Below are 10,541 nucleotides of genomic sequence, written 5' to 3'. Positions count from 1 at the left end.
GGAATAGAATAGAATAGAATAGAATAGAATAGAATAGAATAGAATAGAATAGAATAGAATAGAATAGAATAGAATATGGGCCAAGTGTGTTTGGGCAACAAGAAATTTGTCTTTGGTGCACATGCTCTCAGTGTACATAAAGAAAAAATAAAATACATTCATCAAGAATCATAAGGTACAACATTTAGTGATAGTAATAAATTACTAATAAGTAACCAAATCATACTAGGAAACAAATAAAACAATATAAATATAAAGCAGGATTCCTGCTTTCTAGTGATTTTAAATCATGTGGCACAGCTGATTATTGGAAATACTGGTTCCTTTGAACAAGTAGGTTGTGTTTTTTTTTACTACCGGTTTGCCCAAACTGGTAGTTTTTATCATTACTGGTTTGCCTGCACTGGTGCGAACCGGTAGCATTTCACCACTGTTATAACTGTCCTCAAAGTTATAACATCTGCCCCCATTCCACAGTCACATGGTTTCATTTTTGGCCCACCTGCAACCAGTTACAGGATCCTGTGGTCACATGACCAAAATTTTTGTGGGTTTCTTTTTACTAGTTTCTGAAGTTTCCTCTAGATTTCTGATAAAATATGGCTATTGGATGTTTTGTATTTGCTTAAGAACCACATGACTTGCTTTATTATTGCATCAACATGCTTTACTTCCATTGTAAAATTGTAATTAAATCAAATCTGGTTGTGTGGTGCCTTTCTTTAGGATTACAAGGATTTACTACCAATTTATTCCAGACCAAATTGTGATAGTAAATCAAGAACAAACTGTATTTGGAATGTGGATTAAATTATCCTCAAATATATGCAAAATATTGCAAATATCTGGTTAAATTTTCTAGTCTATACAGTGGGGTCCTTTAGAATGTTGACCAGTTTTGGTGAGGAAGAAGCAAGCAGCATAACTCCCTTCTGAATTTATTCAGAAGGTGTCAAGATACTATCATCTAATTGCACACTGAACTATGTAGCATCTCCCAATTCACAATGCAAGTACAATACCTGGATAATTGTACACTACTTCAGTAGAAGAAAAAGGTCCCATTTTTGTATATTCAGAATGTAGATTAAACCATTCCCAAATCTGTGCAAAATATGTACCTGGTTAAACCTTATAGGCCATACAATGGAGTCTTCATGAATGTTGAGTGAAGAGGAAGAGTTGGGTTCTATCCATCCAACTTTGACTTTTGTAAATGTGTTATTTGCATAGGTGACCCAGTTGAAAATATCAAATCCAGCGATTATATGCCCTTTGTCATCAAAGGAAATATTTTCTCCAGCATTGTTTATAAAGGATGTACTTCTTATAAATTTGTGGAGCTAAATTGGAAAGAGGGAAAATTATTCCAGGAGAACCTTCAGAACAATCCTAACACACTTTAAAACTAAGATGAATGATTTTGAGGGAGGAAATCTAACAAAGAATGGAAAAAGAGAAGGAGAAATCGTTGAAGTCAGTTGCTTAGGCAGAGTGGTGACACCATCTGAAATGTTTTGTAGACATATTTGGGAGACTAATTGTTTTTAATGTACTAGAAACTGTTCTGTTCAAGTGTGCTGTCTTTCCCTCTTCCTTAGGGTTTCAAACATGCAACCAAAATGAGCTATTTTCCATCCAGTTTGGGCAATGGAAACTTTACAATTCAAAACTAATAATATATTGATAGAGAATGTTTATCATATGTTAAGAGAAAGACATAGGATCCTCAGCTGTGCACATGTCTGGTGGTGAAAGGAAAGTCCTATGCTGTAAAGAACAATATTGCATAGGAATCTGCAATATAAGATTTATGAATCAAGATAAGCTGGATGTGGTCAAACATGAGATAGCAAAATTGAATGTCAACATCTTGAGAATCAGGGGTCTCCAACCTTGGCAACTTTCCGACCTGTGGACTTTAACTCCCAGCACATGCTGGCTGAGGAATTCTGGGAGTTGAAGTCCTCAAGTCGTAAAGTTGCCTAGGTTGGAGACCCCTGATCTACACTATTTCCTTCCTGCTAGAGTAGGGGGGTGGACTAGAAAACTTCCAAGTTCTCTTCCAACTTTATTATTCTGTTTTTGTTCAACATTGCTTTGGAAGATACCTGCCAGGCTTTTACTTGTCTCGTGTTTTTTATCTTTGCTCTTTCTTTTGACGTGGATGAAGTTGTTGCACACAAAGCATGTGCTATAATGTAAACTGCATTGTAGATGCTATAGCTGTGGCCAGACATGTTTGTGTCAAACAGGGTCAGAGGTAGACTTTCCAGTTTTTCCTCTCCAGTGCAAATGTGCACATCTCTCTTTTTTGGAATGGAATTTGGGAAATCACAATTAAATGCATTTTTCCAGAAGATACTGATAAAGCCGTCTTTATTTTCTGAAAGGGGGTTTCTTCTGTTCAGAAATTTCTGGAATCCCCGAGGGTAATTTGTATGAACAGCAAATGAGAGTGCTCCATGGAAAAAACGGATGTCCCAATCTCTTTGAAGTCCAACAGATGCAAAATCCATCTCAGCAGTCATAATCAACACTCGGCTTTCCATCTTTACATCATAAAATTGCAAGAATTGGAAAGCTATTCGTAAGACACTAACAGTTTCTATTTCGCCTTGCACAATAACAGTATTGACAATACTTCCTGTGACAACACGTGAACTTGCAAACCATTCCATTCCACTTTCAGCAGTGTTACTGGAAAAAGATATTCTGGGTATTGTTTCTAAGAAGTCCACACAGACACCCTTCTCAGAATATAAGGGAAGGACATGCTGTATAAAGACATCTCCATTGTCATTATCATACACAATCACACCAATCCAGGTCCATTTGAAATGCAGTAGCAACTCAAGAATGCCCAAATAGTGGTGGATCACATTGGGAAACATCTGGTGAAAATAATCTTCTTTGGTTTTGTCATTTATTGTTGGAGAAGACCCATATAAGATCTTGGGGGAAAAATACATGGGGGGAAGAGGACAGAAAAAATCAAAATGTATCTTGTCATAGTAGTAGTAAGTAAGCTTTTATTGCGGTCAGATACCAAATTAAAATAGACAAAGAAAGGGAGCATATTTTACAAATATGGATAGATCATGGGACAGTACACCATCTACTGCCTCAAATACAATCTGTACTGTCAATACTAGTGATCCTCTGCTGTCGGGCTTACCCGTCTCTTTTCCCATTTTTTTCCAGCCACGACTGCAGCAAATTTTTTGCCACTTTTAGAGTTATATTGGGGTCTGCGTCCTGGAGTAGGAAATAAAGGCTGAACATATCAGGTGAACCAGGAAATCTCTGGGAAATAGGAGAAATGAGTCTTGATCTTATATCCCGTATCTTGTCATATGTTCAGGAGAAAGACAAACTATTAGAACTCATTTCATTTTTTCTATTTCATATTTTTATCTTATATACTTTTCTGATCACTTAATATTTCTTATGACAAATCTCCAAAGCAATATATTTTGGATGCCACAGATATTTCAGGAAATATTATGTATTCTTAAGACATTTTGTTTTCGAACAGCATTGACTGCAATTTTATGTATAAATTTGGACTTTCCAGAGCTTTCCAAAGCAAATAGATCAACAGATAATGCTGTTAATATGGCTCTGCAGTACATCCTACAACATCTTGAATCTCCAAAGGCCTAGGCAAGAGTCCTCTTTGTAGACTTTAGTTCAGCATTCAACACCATCATTCCAGACATTCTTCTAACTAAGCTAAACCAGCTAGCGGTACCTGAACACACTTGTAAGTGGATCATAAGCTTCCTAACAGACAGGAAGTAGCAGGTGAAGCTAAGCAGAATCACATCAGATACCTGTACAATTAGCACACTCCCTCCCCCTCAAGGCTATGTGCTCTCTCCACTTTTCTTCTCTCTATATACCAATGACTACATCACAAACAATCCATCTGTTAAACTACTTCACAGATGACACAACAGTGATCGGTCTCATTCGAGACAATGATGAATCTGCATACAGACAGGAGGTTGAACAACTAGCCTCATGGTGCAACCGGAACAATCTGTAACTGAACACACTCAAAACCGTAGAAATGGTGGTAGACTTTAAGAGAAACCCTACTACCACCTCTTACAATACTAGACAACACAATATCAACAGTAATTTCAAATTTCTAGATTCTCCATATCTCAAGATCTAAAACGGACACCTAACATCAAAAACATCATCAAAAAAGCACAACAAGAATGTTCTTTCTGCACCAATTCAGAAAGGTCAAACTGCCCAAGGAGTTGCTGATATAGTTCTACAGAGGAATTATTGAGTCTGTCATCTGCACCTCTATAACTGTCTGGTTTGGTTCTGCAACCCAGCAAGACAGACACAGACTTCAGAGGATAATTAGAACTGCAGAAAAAACAATTACCGCCAACCTGCCTTCCATTGAGGACGAGTTAAAAAGAGGTTTGTGTAAATATTTACAGGCCCCTCACATCCTGGACATAAACTGTTTCAATTCCTACCCTCAAAATGATGCTATAGAGCACTGCACACCAAAACAACTAGACACAAGAACAGTGTTTTCCTGAACACCATCACTCTGCTAAACAAATAATTCCCTCAACACTGTAAAACTATTTACTAAGTCTGCACTACTATTAATCTTCTCATCATTCCTATCACCAATCACCTCCCACTTATGACTGTATGACTGTAACCTTGTTGAACAAGTGGACTGAAGCAGCTCTGTGTGCTCTCCACTGGCTGTTTTTTCCCCTTCGCTAGTGCAGCACAGTGAAATGTAGCAGCCATGAGCTGCGCTTCTCCTCTAAGTCAAATCCAGAAAGATCTGGCTGGGAAGGGGTGTCTCTGTCTGCCGGCTCAGGGCAGCGGGCTCAGCTGCAGCTCAGATGAGCCAAGGAATTCTGGGGAGACTCCTGCATGTTGCACCCCCCCTCCCAGCCTTTGTCCACATCTCTGTGCCGCCAAAGCCGCCGCCATTTGAGCCGCGACAGGGACAGGGGCAGCCCAGTAAGCTGGTGCCCGAAAATGGCCCGGAGGCACCAGTGAAGGATGGGAGGGGGGGTGCAACATGCAGGATGCTCCCCGCAGTTCCTAAACTCATCTGGGCTGCAGCTGAATCTGCTGCCCTGAGCCGGCAGAGGCCCCGCAGGGCGTGGGTGGGAGCATGATAACCTTGCCCTTCCCAAGTGCCAGACACTGCCGTTGCCATCGCCACTGGCCTGCTTGGCTTGCCCCCAGCTAGCTCCATGCTTATGCGGGCTAGCTCTCCAGGAGCTCGGCAACAACAACATGAAAAAGTCGGCCAGTGAGAAGGAAGCTGCTTTGTGCTTTCCCTCCATTGTCCTTCATGGCTGAAAAGCCATGGCTGGTGGGCCGCGGAAACAGGGTCACCCTCATGACTGGGGGCCTGGGCACATCCTTGGTGAAGGCGACCCCGAGGTCCAGAGGGAAGCCTTTCTTCTCCACGCTCATCTCGCAGATGGGACCTGGCTGGCCTGACTCAGCACGCCAGCAGGAGTGGGGTGCTCCGTCTTCAACCGTCTTCAACCCAGAGATAAGGAGAATCCAAGACCTTAGTGCCTTCCGCCATGCCCTTAAAACCCACTTTTTCCAGCAAGCTGGGCTGGCTTAAGAAGAAACTTTAAATGTTTTAATTGGTTTGTATTTTTAATTTTGGGCCAAATTTATATATATTTTAATTGTTTTTTAATATTTGTATTTTATGTTTTTTAATTCTGACTCTACACCGCCCTGGGTCCTCAGGGAGAAGGGCGGTATATAAATTTAAAATATAAATATAAATATATAATATAACCATGGGGAAGGCCCGTCAGAGGCGAGAAGGGGCACTTTTCAGCCAGGAAGGGCAACAGAGGGAAAGCCAAGATGACCACTGCCACCCCACTGCATCTCGACCTGAATATGGGGCTGAAATGTCAAAAAAAAAGTGTCAAAAAGTCCAAAAATTTTTTGCCACCATTTCAGTGGGCATGGCTTGGTGGGGGGGTGTCATGTGAGTGACTGCTAAGTTACATCAAGTTGGCCACACCCACTCAGTCATCTCCCCCCCACACCTAGCCACACCCACAGAACCGGTAGTGAACATTTTAGAACCCACCACTGTACACCTGTTGTTACTTAGGACAAAAAAATTCCAGGATCCATTAGTCATAATTTGAAGACTACTTGTATTCTAATGTATTATGAACACAAAAGTGTGTGCCAGCTTTTTCAACACCTGTAAATTGATCAACTATGTTTTCAATGTTTCAGAAACATATCATCTATCAACTAATAAAATTTCCATTTTCTATCTCCCATTTACAAAAATACCTTAAATATAATGACACTCAATATTTCAAACCAGTTTTACCTGTGGAATCTTGTAGGTGCTCAAGAAGTTTGTCATGTGGAGAGAGACTTCAGAAGTAGGTCCCCCAATGACTCCCATAATCGTATTCTGAATATCACATTTGTAGTTAGGGATGAATTTGTCCTGAGTTGATAGAAATTCCATTGAGCCAAGATAGGTCCATATTGGTGAAAAATAGCTATTTAAAATATGGAAGCCTAAACTGACATTGGGTAAGAGTTGGGTATTCTCATTGAGTTCCTTCACAGCAAATACCAAGGCCAGGATGTGCTGGTAATTCTGAGTGAACATCCTAAATTATGAACAATAGGTTCCAGATTACCACATTCTTTATATCTTATTAATAATTCTATATTGATAGCATCATTATTGTAATTTCCTGCTGGAAATTAGAAACTTTATTATATGGAATAAATTTGAAACATGCTATTCTTTAATATGTATTGTTAATATTATATTCTCCGTAATAACACAACAAAATGTTCCGTATATTGAAAAGACAAAATATAGGTATTGTTTTCTTGAATGAAGTATACACACACACACACACACACACAGACACACACAAGAATTTAGGAAAAGAATATATAGCTGCAATACAGAGTAAAAATTGAAATAGTAATTTATACCAGCTCGCCTGAAAAAAATTGGATTCATTGAAAGGGAACAGGGAGGATATTAGTCTTAAAAATGTGAAAAGAAGATCAAACAAAACAGTCATTCTGGCTTCTACATATGCTTCAAATAAAAATGAAGAACAATTTTATAATATACTGAAAATTAACATTTAATTAACTTAAATTAGAAAATGGGAAGTCAGAAGTATAATATTTTTTTCTTTTTTTCTTCCTTTGCTTTCTTTTCTGATTATTATCTGTTTGTGTTTTAACGTTGTGAAACTTGTTTTGCCCAACTTTTTTTCCATTTTAATATATTGTGTCTCCATGTGTTATTATGTATATTATGTTATCAATTAACACGCAGACACACAGACACACACAGAGACACACATACACAGAGACAAGCACATGCACACAAACACACAAACACACACAAACTTATGTAGATGATAGATAGATAGATAGATAGATAGATAGATAGATAGATAGATAGACAGACAGACAGACAAAGACAAGACAGACAGACAGACAGATAGATATAAATGTACATCGATAAATATTTCTTCAGAGTATCTTTTCTGCCCTCCTGAAGATGCATTTTAGTAGTTTCCTTTCTTTTTAGTTATTTTCAGTCTTTCAGATTAGAAGAAAAATTTTAAAAGATTAGTGATTATGTTTCACATTCATGTCATTAGATTTATTTATGTTTTATTAAATTTCTTGGCTACTCATATTACCACAGATAATTGTAGGGAGCTTCTGAATGCTGGTTATGCTATAATATCTTTTGCAATTTGCAATTTGCAATAAAGATAAGAACATGGACATTTTTATTGTGTAAAGAGCTGTATCTTTTCCCCCCCTGTAGATGTATTTTAGTAGTTTCCTTTCCTTTTATTTATTTTCAGTCTTTCAGATTAGAAGATAAATTTTACAAGATTAGTGATTATGTTTACATTCATGTCATGAGATTTATTAATGTTTTATTTTTGTTTTATTAAATTTATTGGCTACTCATCTTACTACAGATGATTATAGGAAGCGTCTGAATGCTGGTTATGCTCTTATATCTTTTGCAATTTGCAATTTTCAACAAAGATAAGAACATGGACATTTTTATATTGTAAAAGTGTTGAATAAAAGCTTTGTTCGTGCCATCCTATACTTTTCTTCTTATCTCCAAGTTGGAGCTTTAGATGAAACCCCTACATGAAGCTAATTAGAAAATATATTTGATTTCAGCCTAAGGTACTTACAAAAGGTCATCAACAGTTTCCTCAGAAGGCGGTTTCTGAAATGTTACTGGACTTGAGAAAATGTAGATTTGAGAGGTAATGGTAGCAACGATAAAATCCCCAGGCTGGTAATACTTAAGGGGTACTGGGAGAAGTGTCTTAATAGGACATTTAGCCAGAGGAATCTTTCTCTGGCCATAAAGTTCAACTGCTAGGACTATCATCAGTGCCAAATATAACATGATGTTAACTGAGAGTCTATCTTCTTCCAGCAATAGTTTGATCCTTCATTGATTTTTTTTAAAATATTGGTGATTCATGTGGCTTCACACAGCTGATTGAAAGCCAGAATCATACAGAATCAACTACCAATAAACCTAGCAGTGTAGTTCTGTCTGTCTCATCCTTCACAAAAATAAACAGGAGATCATTGTTCATATCAATAAAACATGAGATATTAATATACTTGACTTTTCACTTATCCTCCTCTCCTAAGGGAATGTTCATGAACCAGGAAGTTACAATACAGTATTAATCATGGTTATTTCATAATTACAATGAGACAGGGAATATTTATCAATTTTGAATTCGGTGGTCTCTCAAAAAGTTTCAGAACTCATGTTGATGACACCTCAGTAGGCATCTTCCCAATCTGTTTCTTTGAAAGAATTCTCTGTTGCATACTTGTGTATGTGTTTGTGTGAAAGTAAGAAAGAGAACATGAATGACAAGGAAAGGGGGGGGAGTTATATCCCCTGTGCATCTTTCTTGTTATAATGATTTTTTTTTCCTCCTGAAGATGGCTCTCTACAGTCCACAATTACAATTGACGAATTTAAAAGGCATCCATTTTAGTTGCAGTCTTTTTTAACAGTTTTTAGTTATTTGGCAAATCAATTTTGCCATATAAGTAAATATAATCCCCGACCTGCGTACCTTTTGCCGTGCCCTGAAGACTCTTTTATTCCAACAAGCCGGGCTGGCCTAATAGGAATTTTAAATTGGGTGTCTGTTAGCTTTTAATTTTGTGGGCCAAATTTTTATATATTTGTTTTTAAATTGTTTTTAAATTTTGTAAGTGTATATGTGTTTTAAGATGGCTGTACACCACCCTGAGTCCTTCGGGAGAAGGGCAGTATAGAAGTATAATAAAATCTAAATCTAAATCTAAAATTTGAAATTCAGTCCAGCTTTATATAGTCCAAATTCTGCGTTACATTCCAATTAAGTTTCAATTTAGAGTCATTAACCAGTCCTTCTATTACAGACTTTTCTTCATTATTTTCTTTTAACTCCCTTTAAATTTTCCAAATTGAAAAAGAATCTTTTTGGGTTCTTGGTTTTTCTAATTTTTTTTCTTAAAATTCTCCAAGTATTTTAAATCCAAAACAAACAAACGGGTTCTGTTACTTTATAACTTCCGCCTTAACCTTCTTCTTCCATCCTATTAGCCGTTATTCTGACACCAGGACATTTACAGTGATTTTAAAAATCCTTTTTTTTCTTTTTTCTTTTCTGCCTATGAGTTAGATATCACTCACCCGGCAGCAATATTCCACTCAGTTTTCCGCTCCTGCACATCTCTTAATCCAGTTGCCCCGCCATCCCCTGCTGCAGAGTCAGAGAGAATTTCCTCTGACCTCCGTGGAACTTGCTTGTTCCTCTTGGTCTTTCGAGGTGCCTCTCTTTCTGCTCTGTCCCTGCAGGACAGATCTGGCCCAAAGACCCCTCTGCGGTTCATCAACCCGGAATTTCACGGGACTCATCAGAGCCCGCTAGTCTCCAACTGTCTCGCTGTGACGCTTCCAGTCGAATCCCTCCTGTGCATCTTTCTATTGACGAATTAACATCTCATTTTTTTTTCCATCCTCTTTGGCGATTTTATTCCTCAATTCTAGAAATATTAAATTTGATCTTTTTTTTTTTCTTTCAACAAAACATCCATATACAATACCATTTAGACTTACTGGTACATACTGCTTCACAGTGCTTTACAGCCCTCTCTAAGTGGTTTAAGATTACCATTCTTTCAAACATTTTTGTTGTTTGGTTATAATAATAATAACAGTAATAACAATAACAGAGTTGGAAGGGACCTTGAAGGTCATCTAGTCCAACCCCCTGATCATACAGGAGACCTGTACTAGGGATTTGAACCGCCAAACTGCCGACCTTTCTGATCAACAAGCTCAGCATCTTAACCACTGAGCCACCCAGCCAGAGGTTATTTGATAATGAAGTAGGAGTAACTAGTTAATAGAATATTATGGGATGGCTTTGCCTCAAATGCATGCATAACTGTCATGT

The 10,541-nt window shown here is 37.9% G+C and overlaps 1 protein-coding gene across 1 annotated transcript; it reads right to left on the bottom strand.

Moving 5' to 3' along the window:
- Window positions 1–204: 204 nt before the first annotated feature.
- LOC148113800 (vomeronasal type-2 receptor 26-like) lies at window positions 205–9,975 on the bottom strand. Its single transcript, XM_087893397.1, has 5 exons — window positions 9,776–9,975; window positions 6,380–6,671; window positions 2,112–2,954; window positions 1,122–1,343; window positions 205–225 (listed from the first exon to the last, which is right to left on the bottom strand). The coding sequence occupies exons 1-5, from the start codon at window positions 9,973–9,975 to the stop codon at window positions 205–207; spliced, it is 1,578 nt and encodes a 525-aa protein (XP_087749523.1).
- Window positions 9,976–10,541: the final 566 nt, after the last annotated feature.

The sequence above is a fragment of the Pantherophis guttatus genome, chromosome 4 (genome assembly GCF_059756535.1).
Source record: "Pantherophis guttatus breed Tessera chromosome 4, ASM5975653v1, whole genome shotgun sequence".
NCBI classification, from domain to species: domain Eukaryota; kingdom Metazoa; phylum Chordata; class Lepidosauria; order Squamata; family Colubridae; genus Pantherophis; species Pantherophis guttatus.
The sequence above is the reverse complement of the archived record's forward strand: the minus strand, read 5'-3'. Positions and strand labels throughout refer to the sequence as shown.